Below are 24,867 nucleotides of genomic sequence, written 5' to 3'. Positions count from 1 at the left end.
TGTTGGGGGAAGGGAGGGGTGGAATGGTAAGGAAAGAACTGGGTGGGATTAATTTTGAAACTTTTCTCTAGAATTTTCCACTTTTTACAAAGGTAATAAAGGTTCATAAAAAGTTCAAGCACTTAGAAGTAAAAAGTCAGTGTCTTATCTCTCCTCATCTTGAGAGGTAATCACTATTTCATTCATAATTTGGTGTCAATGTTTCCACAACTCTTATGCATATATAAAAAATTGTTGAAGAAAACCTACTAAAATGAGACTATACTATATGTACTGTTTGGCTATTTGCTTTCCTCACAACACAGTATATCATGATCATCTTTTCATGTTGTTACTATTCCAGTCTTCTCAGGTAACTGCTCTATAACATTTCATAGCATGTATCTGTCATAGCTTATTTCACCATTATCATTGATAGACATTTAGGAATTGCAAGAAGTTTTCACATAGTTGTGCACCAAGCTTCCTGTACCTTTATGGTTGTTCCCACTTATGTAAATTTTCCTTTATGATAGAATCCTAACAGTAAACTTAATGGATCAGAGTATGAACATTCAAACTTTCTTTTGAAAGATACTTCTGAGATTTCCTCACCGTCCTGGAGTCATTAATGATTAGCAATGTTATAGATTCTGTAGGCTTAACATTTTAGAAAATTTCTACCATTTAAAAATGTAAGCTTATTTTATTTACGTTTGTTTTGGGAGTTCTTTTTTGCCGTGCCTCGAGACAGGTGGTTTCTTAATTAGTTCCCTGACCAAGGATAAAACTCACTCCCCCTGTAGTGGAAACTCAGAATCTTAACCAGTGGACTACCAGGGAAGTTCCTAAGCTTATTTTATTTATTTATTTATTTTTTCTAAGCTTATTTTAAAAGTTTATAAATAAAATGTACATGTAAAATTTTCTCCAGCCCAATAGAGTGATGGAATTTGGACAGTCCTTTTAAACTGTTTATTCCTGTGGTTACCATCAGAATTTAAAATAATACATTTCTTGGTATATCTGTACACAGTACCTGTTTGCTTCCTGTCATGAAAGGTGAAGAATTTCAAGTACTGACACCACCAGTCATGCCTTTGTTATGAATTATGGTTGCTTTGATAGTTTCTCATATAGCTTTAAACATTCTTAGTTCTTTATTTTGGGGGGCCATCACCTTTATACAACATTCTTTGACTCACCATTTTGTTACCTAAGGAAATCTGTGCCCTCAATGTCTTTCTACCTTTTTTTCTTTTATCTGTCTTTATTTAAAAATAAATACTTAAAAAAATAAAAAACACTGCCAAGGATTTATAACTACTGAACATTCTTAAAAAAAAAAAAAAAAAGAAACCAATAAGTATAATTGTGACTATGAGTGATCCTACTGATCTCAGAAACAAATGGTGTTATCAGATTTATAATAAACTGTGGCAGTTAAAAGTTGTCCAACTTGAATGTCAAGATCAAGTGAGAGTCTGTTTTCTTAACCATTGTCTTATAAACTGTTAAAATAATGTCATCATTTAGTTTTTCTTAAAATTTCTAATTACTTTTCTTTCTTAATGGCACTAAAGGCCTTTATCATAGGAAGTTTTTAAATTCTGCGATGACAGTAAATGTTTTGTTTTTGCTTTTGAAGATACTTTTCACCTGGTTCTCTGACTTCTTGCTCTAATTTGGACTGATTGTCTTCTGTGCCCGCGACGGCAGACACACTGGGATTTCTTTGCCTTTCCTTATTAAGTCCACTCCCTGCCTCCCAGTTTAGTTAAAATACACTCTTCTCACCACCTTCAAACAGTGCTTGAGAGGTTAATACCAAATTTCTTATGTCTGGAGAGGTCTGTAATTTGCCATCATACTTGACTCATGGTTTGGGTTTTGAATTGTGAATTTGAAATCCTTTTCCCTCAGAATTTTAAAGGCCTCCAACTGCCTTCTCTCAGTTCTGCTGATGAGAAGTCATATGCTATTCCAATTCTCTTTATTTTGTATGTAACCTGATTTTCCCTTCTGAATGTTTTTTAAATCATCTCTTTTTCTCTGTGGACTTTTTAAATTTAAATTTCATTTCTTTCGCTCACTTTGATGTGCAATCTCAAATCTTTATTCCATTCAAACCGTTTTTGTCTTTCTTTGATTATCATTTCCCATTATCTCTGCTGTCTTAGGGTGTTCACCTCTTGGAGCTATCTACCTTGTATTACCTTTTCTTTCATATTTTCTGTTTCTGTCCTTTGCTCTAAGAATTGGGGGATTTCTTCTGTTTTATCTTCCAGAATACGATCTTCATTCATGCCCAATCTGATACTCAGCCCTTCTGGTGATGTTTTTATTTTAGCCACTGCACGTTTAGTTTCCAGGACCTCCCGTTGGTTCTCTGGTGTTTCCACTTTTAATGGTAGTCTGTTTTGTTGTTTATTTGAAATGCATGTACCCTTTAAAACTCTTCACATTGTAATTGAGGCGTGTGTATATGTGTGTTTAGTTTGATTGGTTCTGTTCTTCCAGTTTGTTTTCCCTAGAATCACTTAAGTTTGTTTCTTTTCCTGGTCTTTCTTCCTGTTTGATTTTTCTCAAATGTCCAGTGATCCTTGGTTGGCCAAATATTTGAATGAAAATTTATGTTGGTTAGTATAAGTTGCAGTCTTTCATTTCTTTTGCAGTTGAGTATGTCGACTTGCCCAAAACACTCCTCTGTCCATAGTAGACCTCACCATAGACTCTGTGTCTGTGCGTGCCACACTCACGGGTGTATGTGTGTGGGTGGTGAGCTGACTGGGGAAGAATGATCTTGGAGTAAACAGGTAACTAGCACAATTGGCAGAGTGAGTGTGTTGTATTCTGAGATGGAGTACTCGGTTTATTTCACTCTTGGTTGGATGGACGTCTGCTCTTCCCCCCTCCCCTTTCCTCTTCCTCTCCTATCTAATCTCCCCTCCCCTTTCTTTCTTTTTCACTTCTGCTTTTTTTTTTCCTCTCTCCGGGGTCATAGTGTGGCATTGGCACAAGCTTTGTGCTTTCCTCTCCAACTTTAAGTCCTGTCTGGGATTTCTTCCCAGACTACCTTTTGCTTTGTTTGGAAAGCCATTGTCTGGCTTTAGGTGAATGCAGCTGTTCTATATAAATGGGAAGGCAGGAGGAGAGGCCTGGACAAGTTGCTCTATAGAGAGTTCTGTAATTACCCTCATTATAGCATCACAGCCTTTGTCACTGAGCCATCCCAGAGCCTAGAGCCTTTTTTTTTTTTTTAGGCCCCAGCAGCCCATTATGTATTATGGGTTTTGTTTTCTGCTCTGGTTTATTCATCACTGAAGCCATCTATTTTTGGAGCATATCAACATTTATGTTGAAGTTTTTTTGACATTTTCATAAAGTCTGTGGTCAGTGACAGTCTTGGAATAAGTACATCCGCTGTAAATTTTATAAAAGTAATTTAGGAAGGAGCTTGGGTACATAATTTTACTTATTTTATTATCTGTAGTCAAAAGTATTACCCGTTTTTCTTAGTTAATTAAAATACAGTCAAAATATTATAATAAAGGCAATGATGACTTCAATTTTGTAGGTCTTCCAGTTAATGAGAGAATAATGACATTAGATCAAGTCTAATACTTAGGTTGGGTATTGGTAATTAGAACTCATGGGTTGTTTGAAGACTGAAATTTAGCAAAATCTTAAGAAGTCTGACTTTTGGGAAGTACTTTCAAATGGAACGATTTTCTGCTTTCCCATACTCTGCCCCTGGTAGTGACAGCTCTTGCTGAACAACTAGCTCTACATGAAAATCTTTGTCCTTGTGGTGAGCTTTTTCGAGGCAGAGATTGGATCAAGATAAGAATTTTTATAATTTGACTATTCAAAATGTGTGCGAGGCATGGTGCTAAGTGCTTCATACATTTCGTTTCATTCTTGAAACTGCCCCCAATAATTGAGTAATCCATTTTACACATGAAAATATTAAGGTTTAGCAAGGTTATGTAAATTATGTAAGGCCAGAACTGGTGAATGACATCTGAGGTTTAAACAGATGGTTTACTACAAATCTTTTTACTATTAACCGTGTATAGCACATGAACACTAAACATAGTACCTACATAAATTATATTTAATATATCCTTGATTCCAAATAAAACTGTTCTGACATTGTACCTGTGGGCCTCTTGGACAAATCTCATTTTATCTCTTGATTATTTCTTCCAGAGGGAAGTAAATATAGTAGATTGTACGTGAAGTTGAGAATCTGTATGATTCACTCTTGACACTGCTCAGAGAGGAAGGCAAAATAAAACATTGATCTGTTGTTTTCCCCAAGAACACTGTTTTGTTTTGTTTGTTTTTGAACTCTGGGCTTTTCATCATTCATTCAACAAAGTACAAGTTGGCAAATTTTAAACACCTCCATGAGGAGATCATGGTGTTCTTTATAATATGTTACATTTAATTTGAGCTGTTTGGATTTTCACATTTCCTAATAAGCATTACTTGGTTTCCACATTTCTGGAATAGTTATTTTTTTTTTAAATTTCTGAGATCTATGAGTGAAATTCTGAAAATTTATTGTATGTCTTCATTTGTAGTGAGTCTTTGGCTAGATACAGAATTCTGGATTCCAAGCTCACCCCCGCTCCCCCTGCCACACCCCCCCCCCCCACACCCCCGGTTTTATCACTAAAATAACTTTGTTTCTGTGTCTTTTTGCTGCCAGTGTTTTGATGAGAAGTTTTACGGTAGTTGTGGAATGGCCCTCAATTGGGATTTATCTGATATTTTTCTCATGACTGATTTGGGTGTGGTGTTCTGGAATTTGGGGAGGAAGATCACAGAGGTAAAGTGCCACTTCTGTCACATCAGAATATGAGGTGTTTACTGTCAGCATGACTTAATGTTGACTTTGATCACCATGTTGAAGCAGTGTCTGTGAGTTTTCCAGTGTAAGGCGACTTCTTTCCCCCTTCTCCGTACAGTTCTCTTTGAAAGGAAGTCATGAAGCACAGCCCACACCTAAAGAATTGGGAATTATGCTCCACATCCTTGAGGGTAAACCTAAGTTGTTTGGAATTTTCATGTGAGTGATTCAGCTGCTCTCCTCCTCTTATTTATATCACCATGAACTAATGGATATTTTATTAGAATATGTTTTCATTATGATGGAAACTAGGTAACATGACCAAGCTTCCAGTTGAGGTTTTCTCCATTATCTTTTTTCTGCTTTGAAATAGAAATGAAAATGATGATCAAGATCCAGTTGGAGTGTACGGCTGTATCTGAATTTCTTTTGTAGAAAAAATTCTTAGTTATAGTTAGAAATTACACAACCTGCAGGGAGTCATATGATATACACTTACCCCAGCAGTATTTAGGAGTTCACATAACCTTTTTGCTCTGATCTAGATAAATTTCTTTAACTTTGCCATTGTTACCTTCCTTTCTTCCAAGGCATGGGTAATAGTAGATGGGCAGAATTATATAGGGAACCACATTTACAAAAAGTGTACAAATATTCCCAAAAAGATTCTGGCAAAACTCAAGAGATTCAGAGTACAGTTGATACTGTGCGTGGCTATGATTGCCCTGGGGTTAATAAACTGTACTTTGACCTGGATTATGTGTTGCTTTTATCTATCTAAACTTTCAACTTAAAAAAATGGTCTCTTTAATATGTCCAGCTGGGTGAATCATAGTTTTACCTGTTTTCAGAAGGAAAGCTTACCTTTGAAATACCCAAAAGTATTGTAAATGGTTTTGTTTTTTCTTCTTTAGTAGGAGCTTCAGTTAGGAGTTCTCTTCGTTCTTGGCCAAGGTATCTTCTGGCACTAACTAATAGCTTTGTTATTAATGTTGCATAGGGCTGACTGCTCTTTCTGGTAGATTCTTTTAAAGTTTTTTTTTTTCTTTTTTTGCATTTTCTTTCTAATTTTTCAAGCAATGACTATATGCTTTTTTCTTGACCATTTAAAAGAATATTGTACCATCTGTATATTACTATTGAATTATTTATGTGCATAGAAATGTTTACTAGAGAACCTTTGACTAGCTAATTACACACAGACACACACACACACCAGTGTACCCTTTCTAATAAAGGACTTCGCTGCTGGTTTCTGCGCTGTGTGAGACACCGCTTGTCTCCCATCTTGGACAAATAAATGGCTGAAGTTCTTTGTAATATTTATTGTTAACAGTCATCAATGGGGGAGTATATCAGCAATGAGGCTGAAAGAATATTTGGTTGTTGCATTCCTTCCCTTTAATCTTCTTTGATAAATATTCTCCAAAATAGCCTTGTATTTTTTGAATACTTTAAATTTTCAATTGAACTTAAATTATGCACTTAGTCATATATTCTTTTTTTTCCTTCATTTTGCCAGAAGTAGTTACATGGCATTAATCTTATGTATGTTTGATTTCAATTTTTAATGCACTTGACAATTTCTTTTAGGTCAGCTTTTGTCAGTACTATGTAAACACATGGTACAAACGTACAGAAACCATTTTCCTTGCATATGCAAATTAAATATTTAAGTTAAGTAGAAAGTTGTCAAATTTATGATGTATCTACTTCCTATTCCATATGAGTTTTTCTGTTTGTATACTCGATGCTCTTCTGACACTATATCTTCCACAGTTTTTTATAACCTGATAAACACTTCTGTGTTACCACTCAGCTCTGTCAAACCCTTACCTTTTGGCTTACATATTTATGAATTTTAAAAAGAAGTACACATTACAGATATGGTTAAAGGGCCTTTTACTTGTTCCTCTCCTGCTCCAAAACTGTCTACTGACCTGAATTTACATTCATCATTTCAGCTAGCATTTCAGAATTTTGCAGATTGGTCTTTGGAGGGACTTGGAAGTATTCTGAGGAAGAAAGACTCACAGTCACATTCTCACCTACAGATGTGTAATATACATTGAAAGCCTTGTAAGGCCCTCAGACATGGAAAGAAACTTGTCAATTTTTAAAATTCAGCATTACCCAGCTATTTGACCAAAGAAACACTTCACCCATGATTCTGTGCACTGTTGTTGCTTAGAAAATGTTTTGTGTAAGCACTGCCTAGAGGTGTACACTTTCCAAAATTTACTTTCCATTTAATTTTATAGTTTTTTACTAACGTACCTTTCTGGATTTAAATGATCAAGATAGTAATTACTCTCAATTGATGTTCAGTGTTGGATCAAGTTTAAAATCATTCTACAAAAAAGGAAGGTAAAAGTGCTAATAAATTGCATATTTATTGACCAATGTACAGGTAACTTAATGTTCCTTAATTTTTAAAATTCTTAATTCTGCTGATCTGCTGAAATGTCTGGCTATGGACCATGGCTACACATTCCCTTTGTCTTAAACTAATCTGTTATATTTTCTGTTCTTGTGGCTGAAAGTAGCTTGAGTTTGTTGTTAATGTTTGACACACTTTGTTGAATAGCAGTTCTTCAACTGTTAATGTTGTACAAAGTGGTACTTGAATTTTGTTTGCTTTTTTCCTTCCTGTATTAGAAAATCTTGGTGCTTTTTGTAAGCTATGTATGAAAGAAAACTTAAGATTTGTTCATATAATGATCTGATCCAGGAAAAATAAAATGGGAAAATGGACACTATTTCTGACCTTCAAATAGAATTCTGTATCTTGCTTTTCAGACTGTTCACCAAGCCTTGGGACATATGCTCTGTCTTAAGGCAGGGCTGTCTACCCATATGGGCTGATAGGTACGTTAGGGTCTGGTGAGGTTGTGGAGGAGAGATGAGGTTCTTGAAAAATGCACAGGGGCACTAAGTTCACATACAGTTTCACAGAGGCCAGGGAACCTCCGGGAAGGGAAGATCCAAAACAGACCTTGTTCCTTTGTTGGCTTCTGGCCTTCACTGCCGGAGAAGGCAGTGGCACCCCACTCCAGTACTCTTGCCTGGAAAATCCCATGGGCGGAGGAGCCTGGGAGGCTGCAGTCCAAGGGGTCGCTAAGAGTCGGAGATGACTGAGTGACTTCACTTTCACTTTTCACTTTCATGCATTGGAGAAGGAAATGGCAACCCACTCCAATGTTCTTGCCTGGAGAATCCCAGGGACGGGGGAGCCTGGTGGGCTGCCGTCTATGGGGTCGCACAGAGTCAGATACGACTGACGCGACTTAGCAGCAGCAGCAGCAGCAGCAGCCTTCACTGCACTATACTTTATGATTCTGGGATAGGAAATTATTAATAAACAGGAAGGCTCCAGTTTCTACAAAAATAAGCCTAGAGCTGTTCACCACATAGCTAAGGACATCTATCCTGTTATTCCTAAAATTTTAGGATTTATTAAGGAGTCTCTGCATTATATTTCTAGGATAGCCTTTAAAAAAAAATCTAAACATTTTATCATTAGGAAAAATTTTTTTTCCTGCATTCTGCACCTTATTTCAGGATAGTTATGTAACATTTATTTTAAAAGGTTTTTTGTTTGTTTTGTGGACAGCTATCTCTAAAAACCTGTATTAGTTTTTGCTGCCTTAATTTCCGTCTATATTCAGAAAACTTTTTTAAGCATTAACTTTCTTGAAAGTTTTTGTGCCTGAACTTTGTGGTTCCACAGATACTTCCCCAGAGTTCAGTTCTGTTTTGTGTGCAGATCACCTGCTTTAGAGATTGAGCACCTGTAGTAGGAGCCCAGTAAGTACTGTTGAGCACCTTTATTTTGAATTAGTGAACAAGTGAAAGATAGATGAATGTGTGAAAGAATAATCAGGTGGAGTAAGTAAAATTATTGTTAATCTCCCCATTCAGTATAAATTCTAATCACAAATAACGGTTGCTTTTTGCAAACAAGTATTATGAAGTAATAATAAGCTAAATAATTCTGGATGTCAGACACTGGTTAACCCACAAAGCAAATGCCACCTGTGTCCCAGAGATGCTAATTCTGTCACTATTCATTTAGCGAGGATCTGGAAGGATTGTTTAGCTACCAAAGAAATGATGCAGAACTCACTGCCCTCAAAACTTAAGTTCTGAGAGTAACCCAGTATGATTAGATTAATTTGGAATTTCTTTGGGTGGAGTTGGGTCATGGTTGCCACATTTAACAGGACCTTGCTCTTCAAGGTCAGTGTGATTACTTCTCAGTTAAAAGTAATTCTTATTTTGGTGTTTAGGTTTCACCCCTAAATTCTTTTCATATTTTCAAGATGGAAAGGTATTTACAGGTTTTCCTTCTGCACCCTCCTCAGTTACATTTGTGCAAACAAAATTTGATAAACAATAGAAACTCTTTGCCCCTTTATTTGGATGTTTTGTATTTAGTGAGGTGAAGGGAAGATTGAAAATGGGGAGGAGGCAGTCCTGGCTACCAGTGGTCAGTGGACTAACCCAAATAGGCCTCAGTTTTCTCTTGTAAAACTTGTACAAGACTTTAACTTTGCAGGTCTTCACTAGGTCAAGTATTGATTGAAGATAATTTTTTGTTGTTGCTGTTCATTTTATAACTGAGATAGTAAATAAAAATAATGTGATTATGGAGATTTAAGAAGAAAAATTTTTTTAAATGACTGATTACAGTCTAAATCAGTGTTGTCCAATAGGACTTCTTGTGATGATGGAAATATTCTATATTTATGCTTCCAATATGCTAGTCATTAGTCACATGGGGCTGTTGAGCACTTGAAATGTTGGTAGTGTGACTGAGGGACCTAATTTTTAATCTAAATTAAAACATTTAAATAGCCACATGTGGCTAATAACTACTATGTTGAACAGTGCAGGTTAAATTCTTAAGTATTTATAAGCATTCAAAAGGAGTCTCACATGGAGATTTATCATGACAGTCTTATATTTCATTTGATGAGTTGCAACTGGGATATATTAGAATTTGTTAGTTGTACCTCCAAGTATCAATATTGAAATCATTCTTCAAACACAGCCCCCATTTCTAGTTGCTATCAAATACAGCCAAGCTGGGCTTCCTTGGTGTCTCAACTATAATGCAGGAGACCTGAGTTCAATCCCTGGGTCAGGAAGATCCCCAGGAGAAGGGAATGGCTACCTGCTCCAGTATTCTGGCCTGGAGAAGTCCTGAGCAGAGAAGGCTGGCTGGCTACAGTCTGTGTGGTTGCAAAAAGTTGGATATGGCTGAGTGGCTAACACTACTACTGCTACTACAACCAAGATACTTCTTACCTTTCTCAGGGATTCTAGAGTTTTTATTTGGCAACCATGTGCCTGCATCACTGGGTTCCTAAAGCTCTGCCATCCTAATGATGATTGTATTTATTTATTACAGTCTACCTGTTGACTCCTGTCAGTCCCCTTCAAGTCTGCACACTGTTCCTTTATAGTGTATGGAGCAGGTTTGGCGGTGTTGAGAGTTATGAGCCTAAACCTGAAACATTTAAATGTCACTTTAAAAAATACTTGGTCTTTCATTGTCAAGAAGTTTTTAGTCCTAAAATCTTGAGCCATTAGCAAGATGTTTTTACTACTAAAATATTTAGGTCACTAGGCCAATAAAAAGTTGTCATGTGGATGTATTAATTGCTTTAGCATTAAAAATACTGCATTCTTGAAATTTCCATGTTTGCGAATAACAAAGCACTTGGAATGATTCTGTCCTGAAATTCTGGATCTTTGAAATGATAAAAATTATTGTAAAGGCATTCTGTAGGGACAATGGTTGAAATTGATAAGCCTTGTGTTTGGGACTCAAGTCATTTTTCCATGAGATAATAATTTATATAAGGTTAAGTTTTTATATATGGCATGCCAGGTCACAAAACCTTTAATATCTTTGAACTTAATTCAGTCATACCAAGTCCAAAAGCTTTCAATGAAAACTTGCATTCCCACTGAGGCTCTGAAGTGTATCTCCCTGGGACCCCAGGCACTGGTTAGTTCTGTACTGGCAAACACAGGTGCTAACTGGTGTCAGTCAGTCCCTTGAGTTTTGAATAGAAGGAAATCAGAAGCAGTTGCCGTTAAACAAAGTAATAAAAGCACATGTTGGAAATTTCAATCAGTATAAAAGAGTAAATTGCTTCTTAAACCCATACCATTTCTTCTCCCTGAACTATTAACAGCTTATGTTTTCTTCTTTACAAATGGAGCTAAATTACACCTTGCTTTTCTGCTTAAGATTTTAGAAATCAGGTTTATACCCTGTTTAGGTGTATAATTCTATGAATTTTAACAAATATATGCACAATAACATATGCACGATCAAGATATGAAACATTTTTGTCCCTCCAAAAAGTTCCTTCCCACTGCTTCATTTTTGTAACCACCACCATAATCAAGATATAAAGTCTGTCACTCAAACATTTCCTCTTTCAGTTCCAACCTCAATTTTAATAGCTGTATTGTATTCAGTTATATTGATGTACCTAAATTTTTCTAAATAGCCCCTCATTGATATAGATTGTTTCTAGTTTTATAATTCAAATAAGGTCCAATAAATACCTTTAAATATAAATCTTGGTGTGCTTTTTACAGCTGCAAACATATGGTAGATTCCTACCAGAGGGATTACAGAATTAAAGGTTGTAAGCATATAACATTTTGATTGGGCCAAAAGCCCCTGGAAAGTTGTGCTAATTTCCTTTTCAACCAGTTGTGTATAAAGTGTCTATAACTCATTAACAGAATCCTCCTGCCAATGCAGGAGACATGGGTTTGATCCCTGGGTCAGGAAGATCCCCTGGAGAAGGAGATGGCAACTCACTCCAGTATTCTTACCTGGGAAGTGCCATGGACAGAGGGGCCTGGAGAGCTAGTCTGTGGGATTGCCGAAGAATCGAACACAACCTAGTGACTAAACAACTATATTAACACTGTGTCACCAAAATTAATTTTTGCCAATTTGATGGATAAGATATTACCTAGCAAAATCGCTTGCATTTTTTCCCCATTTTAAAAGCACATCAGAAAGTTCATACACGCAGAATCTACCCGTGTTATTTATGACTAAAACCACAATATTTTAGGAAATGTAGATGGAAAAATCTTACCTTTATTCTCACAATTTCCCATATAATTTTCCTTTCCTGCTTATCTGTATGTACATTCTTATAACAATTACTTATGTGCATTTTTGTAATCATCCTCACAGCATGTGCACAGTTTGTGCATGCATTGTTTGCTTTTTAAAAGTCCGCTTTATTTCATGAGCATGTTTCTTTGTTCCTAGAAGCTTCATTGCAGTAGTTGTATGTTTCTTCTATTTTGGGACTGTGGCACATTTGATTTAGTCATTCTACTTCTAAACTGTTTTATACTTTTTTACTATTATGAACAAGGCTTCAAATACCATGTTTTGAAAATAAGTTTGAAAAACTCCTTTAAAATTATTTTCTTAGGATAAATTTCTACTTGTTTGATTCTTCTGGATCTAAATGTGTGATATTGACAGGAGAGGGTAGAATTTCATTATTCGAAGTAGTTTTTGTCTCTTCATTGGGAATTCAGTAACTTTTTTTCCTGGAGAAGGAATCAGTTGTATATTAGTTTCCTTCTATGCCAGCTCAATTATTTATTTTCTTCTTTTTCATGAAAAATTATGAAAATGACTTATACTACTTGTAAAGATTTCATAGAGATAATCAATCCATTAAGTAAATTAAAATTTTTAATAGAATCTTTTTCTCTGAAGATCATTTGTTTTCAATATTTGAAAATTACCAAATAATATACAGTGAACTGTCCTTACCCTTGTTCTCTCAGTACCCAGTTCTCATTCTTTGTGGCAGTTAATATCAGATTCTTAAATAGTCTTTCAAACACATTTTATGCATTTTTGAGCAAATGTATGTGTGTTCTCTGTATGTTTGTGTGTCTCTCTATTTAAGCCACAAATGTTAGCAAGCTACACATACTTTTTGTACATATTTTCTTAGATTATTTGTATTTATTTTTTTAAGTAGATAATATATGTACATTTTTCAAAGATAAAATAATTGCATAGCCCCTCTTGTATTTCAGTACCCTGTCTGAAATACACCGTCCTTTGGTGAGTCTTTCTGCACAGAAAAACAAATATTCAGTAGGAAGGTACATATTTTTGTTTTCTTCTGTAACTCTCAAACTGACCTTTCACATGTAATAAGGCAGTATGTAATAGGCGACAAGAGCAGTGGCTTGGGGGCCAGCTTGCTGCACTCATATATCTGCTCTGCCACATAGCAAGTGTATAATTTTGGGCAAGTTAAGTTAGCCTATCTGTGCTTTGTAATCAGATGTAAAATTATGGCTCATTGAGAAGGAAATGGCAACCTACTCCAGTATTCTTGCCTGGAGAATCCCATGGATGGAGGAGCCTGGCAGGCTACAGTCAGTGGGATCACAGAGAGTTGGATACGACTGAAGTGACTGAGCAATACGTACTTTGCTTAGAATAGTACCACACGTAAGGAGTATATGTGTTTGCTAGTGGTATTATTTTTATTATTAGGGACAGTGACCAATAAAATATTATTCAATCAGTCCAGATCAATTTGACTTATATTAGTTACATATATGAATATGGGTAAGTTCATTTAACAAAAACGGATGAATGGGATTTCTCACTTGTTTTGAATTCTATTTAAATATTTTAGAAAACTTCCAAAGACAAAAGTAAAGCAACTAAAATATACTTTGCTGTTCCTTTCTTATGGGTTGGTAGGGGTTTTTTTTGGTTTGTTTTTGCATATACATTTTTAAACAGATATACTCTCTTTATGTAGTAAAAGTGTCTCAGAGAAAGTGAGGTAGAGGTGACTGCTGAGAATATGAACTTTTTTGCACAGTACATCACATTTTAAAAAATGCTTTCTCATATGCTTTCTACTCAAATTTGGTAAAAATACATATCTATACAATATTTAATTTTAGGTGATAGTTTTAAAATTCTCTGGCCATATCTTTTAAGGATAAAATTATTATTGACATTGAAAGTTCTTAAGGCAAACAAGGGTCTGGGAGCTTGAATTATATTTCTATCTAATTTTTCCATCCTCAGTTCTTAATAAAAAAAATTAAGGGAACAACAAAACCTCTTTTCCTTTTCTGTTTGTTGGTTACAAAATAATATATATTTATTGTAGGAAATATAAAAGCAGAAGACAGAAATAATTACCTTGAAATTACCATTCAGTTTAATATTGTATCAGCTTGGTATCTAGGCTTCTTGCCTTTTTTCTCTATGTAGCTGTGCACACACAGTCCCTCATGTTATTAATTTGTTTGCCTTCTACAGTGATGGCATCAGGAATGCTATACACAGTTGTTTTTTTTTTAAATAAACTTAGTATCATGATCATTTTAACCATGCTGTTATCTATAAAATCATTTATAATAGGTATATCATATTCCATTGAGCTCATATGCCATACAGAAATTTAATTTGTAGTATATTTCCTACTCAAGAGCATTTAAATATAAACTATATCAGTAAACATCCTTACAAATCAAATTTTATGGACACACATTATATCCTTAGGATTATTTCTGAGACATGGAGTTACTGGTTGTAGGACCTACACTTTTTTCATGCTTTTTCATACACATTGCCAAATTGCTCTCCAGATAGTTGGTATCTTCCGAGTGCTTGCTAGCACAGGGATGGTCTCTAGTTAAGTCCTTGCCTATTTGAGGTGCGAATTCCCTTTCTGCATGGTGTATATTCACTCTCCAGTGCCTCTAGAACCATCTCTTCTTCCCTCCTTTCTGATTTTTCTGTTCTTCTGTAGCCTTCCTCCTTCCCACTTCATAGAAGCTGGATTTGATCCAGGTTAGAGAAGGAGCTGTTTCAAATGCTGTTTACCTCTCTCCACTTGCTTCTTAGGGCGTTTGCTATATAAAATACTCTTGAGGCTCTTTTTGTATAGCAACCAAGTTTTCGAAAATCATACTCATTTTTTTTTTTTCAGTTTGTAAATTCTGATTTTTGCTTTAGTGATTTTTAGTAAGTTAGTCTATTACACTTGTGAAGTAACCACAGTGGTTAAGAGAACTACTATCCCTAATTCAGGAGACTGGTTTCAGGTTCCAGCTCCTGTTCTTGTTGAGGAGAACAGCTTTCCTCAGGATTTTGTGAGGATTTAAAGAAGTGATGCTGGTAAGTGCTTCATACACTGCCTATCATATAGTGAGCACTTGATTGTCTAGCTTTTATTATCATCTCATCTGACATAAGTGTGAGTGAAGGAGGGATTATTTTTCTCATTCTATATTTCAGGAAATGCGATCAGAAAGATGGAATGCTTTTCCTATTGTCATGTCTAGAAAGTGATGATGTCTGGATTTATAACTTTCGATCTGTAGGGACTGCTGCAAGTGGGAAAGCTAAAGTGAACAAGAGTTGTTTCTAATAATTAGAATAATACATAGAAGATCATGAAAAGTTTGAAAAGCTTTATATACAGGGGCCTGAGAGGTAAAGCTTCCAAAGAAGTCTTGACTGGCCCACCAGCAAGTAGGTGAGAATAGTTCCAGAAGAGAAATGGTTCCTGTGCATTGTGGCATAGAAGGGGAGGTTGCATTTTAAAGTTTAAGAAGACTGAGCACTAGGATCAAAACATTTAATAGATGTCTCTACTTTGGTTTAAATTAGAATGGAGTCCTGTTTTAAATGTCTATGCTGACTAGGTTTTTATCTTAACTTGTTTCCGACAGGGCACGGTGCTGATGTGAAGTGTGTAGACTGGCATCCGACAAAAGGGTTAGTTGTTTCAGGAAGTAAAGATAGTCAACAGCCAATCAAGTTCTGGGATCCCAAGACTGGGCAGAGTCTTGCAACACTGTAAGTGATAGGAACCCCACCTTGATCCTTAAAAAAAGGAGAGCAAAGCTGACTAAATTGCTAACTATTAGCCTTCTTTCCTCTCATATATTCCTGAAAAAGTGTAGACAATAGATGGAGTCTTATCTATAGGCCTTTTATTTATTAAATGTGATATCTCTCTAAATTCCTCATAAAGTCAGGCTTGATGTTTGTTCTCCCATATACATGTAAATTTAATTTGGGTATCGTGGGGTAAGGGGTAGGGAGGAGGTGGTTATTACTACTACTATAGATTTCTCATAATATTGATACACTTGGCACTGTATGGAGTTGATAGGTGTGCCACGTGTTAGACAGCCCACCTTTCTCCTTCTCACTACAGCTCTTCAGAGAGAAATTTTCCCTCTGTTTTTAAATCAGTTCTCATTTTTTTGTCTGAGGTGTTTAGTTATAATAAAGCCATATCATAGAATTTTCTCTTTGACTCATCTGTGAACATTCACAGTTCATGTAATAAGTTGTTGATTTTTTTTTTTCTCCCCAACTAAGCAGCTGTTTCCTAGTCCCTCTGATTGAGAACTGAGATGTCCAGAGTGAGCTGGTTGGCAGCAAGGCTGCCTTGTTGCACAGCTCCAGTGGCCACAAACAGAACACCTTGTGAATGGTGCTCCTAGGAGATGTGTATTGTGCAGGCCTCAGCAGTTACAGAGTCTTTAGTTCCAATTAACCCTCAAACTATCTCAAGTTCTTTTTTAATGTTTAACTTAATAAGAGCAGCTTATTGAATTTCTAAAATTTAATGAGCTTCATTGAATATTAATTTATGTGTTTAAGTGTTTCCTTGCTTCACAGATAAGGTTTTCTACCCAGTTGAAGTTCTGCTGCTGTTTTAAATTGGTCAGTAAAAACTGCTTAGATAATGGACATTATTTTTGTCTTTGACCTATTTCTTTCATGTATATTTTAACTGTAGTCCTGTAATGTTACATGCTTTATTACGTCTAGGCCAAACTTCTTGCCAACTTGACTACCATGTACTTTTCAAGAAAAATAAATGACCATTGGTTTAAACTTGTTTTGAATTCTGACCCAGGATTATTTTCTTGGTTCTTTGTTTCTAGTCATGCCCATAAAAACACAGTAATGGAAGTGAAATTAAATCTCAATGGCAACTGGCTACTCACAGCATCACGTGACCACCTCTGTAAACTTTTCGACATCCGAAATCTGAAAGAAGAGCTTCAAGTCTTCCGAGGTCATAAGAAAGAAGCTACAGGTCAGTGACTATGATATGCTTCTCGTTCTATTACTGTAGAATTCTGACATCTTAATAATTTTGTCTTTCTCTATGTTTTTGTTTACAGCTGTGGCCTGGCATCCTGTTCATGAAGGACTTTTTGCCAGTGGAGGGTCTGATGGCTCTTTGTTATTTTGGCATGTTGGGTATGTGGCACTTACTATGTAAAGAAGTTGTAAATTGTATGAAGACCACACCCAAAAGTGAAAAAAAATGATAGTATGTTGTATCTTTTTCTGAATGTTCATATGTCCTGTATCTGTAAACCCAGTTTGGAATAGAAAACATAGCACCTCTCTTTTTGGCTACGGAAGTCATAAAGGGAGAGTAAGACCGACTTCCTTGTTTTCTGTGGTAAGGTAATTTCTAAGGCCTTTCCCTTCTGAGGTGCTCTTTGGAAAACTGTTACCGATCACAACTGGGTACCTCTGAAACATGTGGAGTTGACCAGATTCAAAGTTACCAAGTTTGGTAGCTTTGTATTACACTAAAAGAAAGTACCTTCTTTGCCGGAGGAGAAGCTGAATAACTTTTGTGAAAAAGACCACTTTCTGTGGTGCCCTTACAGAGTAGAGAAAGAAGTAGGTGGAATGGAGATGGCCCATGAAGGAATGATCTGGAGTCTGGCTTGGCATCCTCTCGGACATATTCTCTGCTCAGGCTCAAATGACCATACTAGGTAAGCTCTGTGTCAGAAATAACAAGGAATTGCTGTGTTTATGGAGCAGCTGGAGATAAATGTATATTTAGTTTATTCATAGATGAATGTATTTATTTTCTAACTTAATTTTAAGGACATGTTTGCAGTGGTTTATAAATAATACATTACAAGGAGATTGAGTATTGAATATGACTTTGTTATTTGAATTTTGTTTTGCCTTCTAATTTAAAAAAATCTTTCTACATTAAAAATTTTTAGAATAAGGCATTTTAAAACTCTGTTGTTTTTGCCAGAGGACTGCTTAGTATTGTTAAGTGCCCAGAGATACACTAAAACTCTGCTTCTCTCCTCCTCCCTCCAAATACTTTTGACAGCAAATTTTGGACCCGAAACCGACCAGGTGATAAAATGCGAGATCGATACAACCTCAACCTATTACCTGGAATGTCTGAAGATGGAGTGGAATATGGTGAGGTTCTTGCATGTTTATTCTTCTTTGAAATATGATAGTCTGTAGTAAAAGTGTTAAGTATTGAGAAGATTATGTAAAATGAATTTTAGTTTTATAGTTTATTGATTTATGAATCTCTAACAATAATTTTTATAAAGTGTTAATTTTATTGGCCCACTACATTTATGAAATCTCTATTGACAATGGCTATATTCCTATTTATAGATGACCTTGAACCTAATAGTCTGGCAGTAATTCCAGGGATGGGAATACCAGAACAACTAAAATTAGCTATGGAACAAGAACAGATGGGTAAGAGAAGTTGTACCTAAACGTTTTCTGTAATTTGACCTGTTTCCTGTAATTGTGATATTAAGTTACTTTGAAAATGTCAAAATGATGTATGTTGAGAAACATTGATAAAAGTGATATAAGCTGTATAATATTTAGAATTTGTTCTTTCAAAAATACATTCACTGATGAGGTGGCCACTTTCTTTCATTTCCTTGGCTAACTGCTTCTCTTCTTGGTTACAGGGAAAGATGAGGCAAATGAAATTGAAATGACAATTCCAGGTTTAGATTGGGGAATGGAGGAGGTGATGCAAAAGGATCAGAAAAAAGTGCCTCAGAAGAAGGTTCCATATGCAAAGCCTATCCCTGCTCAGTTCCAGCAGGTGAGGAACTCCGAGTGCACCCTTATCCCCTCCCCGTGCCCTCCTCGTGCGTGGGGAACTAGTGAGTCTCGCTGAGGTGCAGGGATAGGTTTCCCTTGTATTATCTCATCTGTTGAAGGTATGTCTGGCTGTCCTATAGACTTTCTGGAGCTTTCTTCACATATTTCAGGCATTATTAGACATAGTCTCCATCTGCTGCTTTGCAGTTAGTGCTGAGTTTGTCATAAATCTTCTCTGGATATTCTTTTATTCTCACCTCCTTATTATTATCCAAGTTATTAGAAGAAGAAAAGAGACTTGGAGTGGAAAGAGTATGTTGACCCTCCTCAACATATTTTTTCTGTCTTCCACTTTGTTCCCTCACACAGTGTGCAAAAGTGCACATGCCCTTTTGAAGAGGCAGGCAGGCTTTGCATCTTAATAGCATGTGAAATCTTGCAGCTTTTTCAGCTTAGCAGTTTCTCCCTAGTAATGTGCTTTGCCTAACTCTATTCCTGTGTCGCTAAGAATTAGAGAATTAGAGTTAGAAATAAAGACAATTCACCAGCTGCACCAACTTGTATTCACCAGGCTGGAATGAGCCGGTGATGTTATAGAATGGTTTTCTCATTCTGTCTTTATGATTTACACACTTAGAGTGTACTTTAATGTTCTCTTCATTCCCAAGGCATGGATGCAAAACAAAGTTCCAATTCCTGCCCCAAACGAGGTATTGAATGACAGAAAAGAAGACATTAAATTGGAAGAGAAGAAAAAAACACAAGCAGAAATTGAACAAGAGATGGCCACATTACAGTATACTAACCCACAGCTTCTGGAGGTGTGTGACACTTTTGAGGGAATTCAAGATGATCTAAGAAAGTAGTGGTTAATGTTTTTTTATTGATATGCTCTTGAGGAGAAGGAAAGGAACCCTCACATGGGTCAGATGAGCAGTATCATTTCTTATTGCTACATTAGGAAGCTAGCTTCTAGCAGAATCCTGTTTCTAAGACTTTTAAAACCAGACCAGTCAAGCAATGAGTAGACCTCAGTTGAACATACATTTTTAATAGACAAGGTAAAACCAACAGTTTTAATTTGGATCCACATATTTATCCATAGATAAAAAGAATTTTCTGTTAGCTTTAGAGCAGGTGGTTTGTTCTTATTTTTCCTACCTTGATAGCTACTTAGAATGGTAAAACACTAGTAAATTGTTGGGATTTCCCTGATCAAAATGGATATAAATAGTCCTGGCTGCTATTTCCCAGCACCTGGAAAGAAACATTTTAGAGTCTGGAAGCCTGAGTACCTTCAGAACATCTGAATATCATATGGATTCTAGTTATTGTTGGGGCCTTAAGAGGTCAATCAATAATGTCTTATGTTTGTTTTGAGATTCCCCAAGCAAAGTAAGTGATAGTAATAATATCATATTTATTAGCATGCTTTTCCTCTTTTTCTTTCTAGCAACTTAAAATTGAAAGACTTGCACAGAAACAGGCTGAGCAGATTCAGCCTCCTCCTTCATCTGGCACCCCTCTCCTGGGACCCCAGCCCTTTCCAGGACAAGGTCCAATGTCTCAGATTCCTCAAGGTTTTCAACAGCCTCATCCATCTCAGCAGCTGTCAATGAACATGGCTCAAATCGGGCCTCCAGGTCCACAGGGACAGTTTAGACCCCCTGGACCACAGGGACAAATGGGACCACAAGGCCCTCCACTGCATCAGGGAGGTGGGGGGCCGCAAGGATTCATGGGACCACAAGGACCCCAGGGACCGCCCCAGGGGTTGCCGAGGCCTCAGGACATGCATGGGCCCCAGGGAATACAAAGGCATCCCGGACCTCATGGCCCTCTGGGACCTCAAGGACCACCTGGACCCCAGGGTAATGCTGGTCCTCAAGGTCATTTGGGTCCTCAGGGCCCACCTGGCCCACAAGGTCACATAGGCCCCCAAGGCCCACCTGGTCCCCAGGGTCACTTGGGCCCTCAGGGACCTCCTGGTACTCCAGGTATGCAGGGACCACCTGGTCCCAGAGGAATGCAAGGACCTCCCCATCCTCACGGGATACAAGGTGGGCCAGGGTCTCAAGGGATCCAAGGTCCTGTGTCTCAGGGACCTCTGATGGGATTGAATCCAAGAGGAATGCAGGGTCCTCCAGGCCCCCGAGAGAACCAGGGTCCTGCTCCCCAAGGGATGATGCTGGGTCACCCGCCTCAAGAGATGAGAGGACCTCATCCTCCAAGTGGACTGCTGGGACATGGCCCTCAGGAGATGCGAGGTCCTCAGGAGATGCGAGGCATGCAGGGCCCTCCACCCCAAGGATCGATGCTGGGCCCTCCCCAGGAATTGAGGGGGCCTCCAGGCTCACAAGGTCAGCAGGGGCCGCCCCAGGGCTCTTTGGGACCTCCACCCCAGGGTGGCATGCAAGGGCCCCCTGGACCTCAGGGACAGCAGAACCCGGCAAGAGGGCCACATCCATCTCAAGGGCCAATACCATTCCAGCAGCAGAAAACAGCTCTGCTAGGTGATGGGCCCCGGGCCCCCTTCAACCAGGTATTACTTATTTCCAACTTGTAGGCATTACACTTTGGGAAAATACATTCTGCAATGAGGAAGCACTTCCAAGTGCTGTGAAAGGAAGGAACAGCTGGTGTAGACATCTCAAGTAGCGACAGTGACTTGAGAATAGCATCATGGCTGAAGAAAGAAATAAGAGTAATTAAGTAGATCATTAAATATATTGCAACAGAATCTTTACTCTCAGCCTCTTCCAGAAAAGACGAACTCCCGATTGAATACAGTTCATATTTGTCTCAGGGCTCTAAAAGAGCTGTGGTGCTGAGGAGGGAGCATGGGGGGGCTCCAGGTCTATCCTGTTCCCTTTTGTGGGCCCTTTACTTCATAGGCTGGTGTTTCATGGGCTTCCAGATAACTGAGGCACTTGTAGATCTGCCTGCCAGCTCTACTTTTAAGATAGTCTGGGATATTTAACTCTTGAGTATACTGTAGACTATGTTCTCACTATTTTCATTTCATTGAACTTTTAGAAATGTTAGTTCAGAATTGCGCGTTTTCAAATGGTGACCCTTTGGATGAAATTCTATTCAAGTTGTTTTTAGTTCACATATAAGAATATTTTCAAGAGGAAGTATTTTTGAAGAAATTTTCTTGGCCCTCTTTAGAGAATTCTGTTATTGTCAGCCAAGTTTTTTTTACACCCATTTGCTGAGCTATGCTTGAGAGGTAGTGGAAGTTCAGTTTTCTTGGGCCAAATTACAGAAGAATGCATGGGCATGAGTGGACTGAACACTGTTTGACTCTGTGGTTTTTTATGTTTTACTGAATTTCATAATCTGAAAGAATTATTTGAGTATGAACAACTTGGTTTGTAACCACAGTGAGTGAATGAGCAACTGTTGATTCCCTGTGTCTTCACCTTTTGAAAAGCTCTTGATTCCCGTGGAAGAGGGCCTGCTGTGGATGCTGTGTGTAGAACATACACCACCTGTGTATAGAACATACACCACCTCTGAGTGTCTGTAATGTGAAGGTGACCAGTGGATTCACCAAATTAAAATAACTAGATTATGTTCCTCTTCAGCACATCTTCCAGACGTTAAAAATGGCATAGCAATGAAGAATTTGATGGCATTTGAATCTATTTCCAGAATTTATTGGGCAAATTTCAGAACTTAGGATGTTTAATAAATCTAAGTTTACCGTCCAGAACTGTCCTAAAACTTAAAAATATTTTATATTTTATTAATACAGTGTATATTTGTGTATGTTTTTTATATTCAGTTCAGTTCAGTCGCTCAGTCATGTCTGACTCTTTACGACACCATGGACTGTAGCACACCAGGCCTCCCTGTCCATCACCAACTCCCAGAGTTTTTATATTATATTTATATTATAAATATTTATCATGTTTACCTACCTAACCTTATGTTAGTGAATGAACAGTTTTCGTTTTGTAGGCTAAAAATATGATGAACTTTATTTATTTTTTTTTAAATTTTATTTTATTAGTTGGAGGCTAATTACTTCACAACATTTCAGTGGGTTTTGTCATACATTGACATGAATCAGCCATATGATGAACTTTAGCTATCACTTTGCGACTGAAATTATGTAAACATGTCAGATTCCAGAGGACAGGTCTGTGGCGACAATTTAATGTTTATTTTGTTTCATATAGTAGAAGATTTTATACAAGAAAAGCAAAATGACTCTAAAATTTAATTTACCTGTAGAAATACTGGAGTGAAAATGGAGGATTAATACATTAGAGGGCATTTCACGTCTCAGAAGTTGTCTGATGAAAAGCTTTGCTTGTATTTCTTATGCTGATATCTAACTGACCTTGACCTGGTCAGTTATTTAAATCAGTCGTTCTAATTGGTTAGATTTAATGGAATTGCTTTCAAGTGTTAAGGTAATCACATGAAAAATGTTGAAAAGAGCTGCCCTGCAGTAAAAGGCACAGGGAACAAGGAGTGTAGACACTACTGGTGTTGAACTCGTGGCAGTTTATGACTTCAGAGCTGTAAGTGACTCCTGTCAAGGCTGCTCTTGTAGCTAGTTTGAAATGTGGAAGCAGTTTTGCTGTTGATGGTAGGTTCAGTCACTAGTGCATTTTTTATATGAAGGAATGACTAGATGTATATTTGATTATTTGTCAGGAGTCCAGATCCACGATCACTGGACAGTGTGGGGAATCAGAATTTAGAAACGGCTAGGTAAAAATACAGAGTATTAGGACTAGGGACAAGCTCGGGTTGAGCTCTGGGGCTGCAGAGCGAGGAGGTTATGAGGATCAGAGCAGCAAGTACATGTCAGACAAGCTGTGAGAACCCAGGAACCAGAGCTGTGAGCGAGCAGTGGGTGCTGGGCTCAGGGGAGTTAGACAGCAGAGAGAAGGCAGTGAAAGGGGAACGCAGTGAGTTGAGCGCCTTGCGCATCAGGGGCCCCTTTCCTGCTCTCCTGCTCCCGGTCTTTTAAACCTGGTCATAACCTTTTGAGAGGATGAATTATTTTCTGTAGCTGGAAAGGGATCATGGATGCAAGAGCAGAGTTTACCTGTCCTGGAAGGTCTCCAGGTCTTTACTTTTGCCAGAAATTCCATCTCTGTGCAGAGTGTTGTTGTTTTTATGATTTCCGACTTTCCATTGAGGTTTTGGCTTGGCATTACAAGTAAAGATCTAGCTTTAAATAAACCTATCAGCAGTTTTAAAATATGTGTTTCCTTTTATTATGGTCAGAGAAGTATCTTCTTTCCCCTGATATAAGGACAGTTCTCCTAGCTGTTTATGTACTACTGGAAGATTTGCGGGCAACCTGATGTTTTTATCTTGTCACATTATGATAAAATTGCTGTTCATGAAGCATAAGCCTTTGATTTCACACCCCCGCTTTAAACACATCTTTTCAGGAAGGACAGAATGCAGGCCCCCCACCCTTGATACCAGGACTAGGGCAGCAGGGAGCACAAGGTCGCATCCCCCCTCTTAACCCTGGACAAGGACCTGGCCCTAACAAAGGTAAATATCTGCTCGGCTGAATGAGAGATTACATTCTACCTCCTTTGGGTAAATCTTTCAGTAGTTTTACTGGTAAGTAATTGATAGAATGTGATCATTTGAACCTCTAGGAAAAATAAGAGAATAGTCAGTTCAGATCAGAGCTTTGCCTTATGTTGTCTTCATAGATTTGCTTTGGTTAGCCTGAATGCTGCCCAGAGGGCACAGCTCCTCACTACCAGAGGCGGGTGATGAAACTGCTTGGACAGCCACCAGGAGCAGGGCCTGTGCTGCAAGCCAGCCTTGTCCTCCTGGAAATGGGAGTGGTTTCTGTGTTAATCTGATGCAAGTGTATATTTTTACCATGCCCGAAAATGGAACAGTTTCTGCTTGAATTTTTGATGGGATAAAGAATTCAGACGTTTCAGCAGTGTTTCTGGCATCACCCCCTACTTCCCCTCAAATTGTGTCATATATTGTTTCCTGGTTGCATTGTTCTGTACCCTTTGAAAAGAAGAAAGCTGTGTTCCAATGTGTTGTGCCTCAAGTTGTT

The 24,867-nt window shown here is 37.6% G+C and overlaps 1 protein-coding gene across 5 annotated transcripts in view; it reads left to right on the top strand.

Annotated features, from left to right (window-relative positions):
* WDR33 (WD repeat domain 33) overlaps window positions 1-24,867 on the top strand; it is a 117,535-nt gene that overhangs the window by 80,829 nt on the left and 11,839 nt on the right. For 3 of the 5 annotated variants that reach the window (XM_065931976.1, XM_065931977.1, XM_065931975.1), the window contains 10 exons: window positions 15,614-15,740; window positions 16,844-16,998; window positions 17,087-17,165; window positions 17,588-17,698; window positions 18,055-18,149; window positions 18,357-18,443; window positions 18,668-18,807; window positions 19,475-19,627; window positions 20,260-21,348; window positions 24,227-24,335. In XM_065931976.1, the coding sequence (XP_065788048.1) occupies window positions 15,614-15,740; window positions 16,844-16,998; window positions 17,087-17,165; window positions 17,588-17,698; window positions 18,055-18,149; window positions 18,357-18,443; window positions 18,668-18,807; window positions 19,475-19,627; window positions 20,260-21,348; window positions 24,227-24,335 (2,145 nt within the window). Of the gene's footprint in view, window positions 1-4,955; window positions 4,994-6,801; window positions 7,580-15,613; window positions 15,741-16,843; window positions 16,999-17,086; window positions 17,166-17,587; window positions 17,699-18,054; window positions 18,150-18,356; window positions 18,444-18,667; window positions 18,808-19,474; window positions 19,628-20,259; window positions 21,349-24,226; window positions 24,336-24,867 lie in introns of those variants that run through there. The other 2 variants (XM_065931978.1, XM_065931980.1) reach the window with 2 other exon arrangements.

Source organism: Muntiacus reevesi, chromosome 3 (assembly GCF_963930625.1).
Source record: "Muntiacus reevesi chromosome 3, mMunRee1.1, whole genome shotgun sequence".
Classification (NCBI taxonomy): Eukaryota; Metazoa; Chordata; class Mammalia; order Artiodactyla; family Cervidae; genus Muntiacus; species Muntiacus reevesi.
Note: the sequence above shows the minus strand (reverse complement) of the source record. Positions and strands in the feature narration are given on the sequence as shown.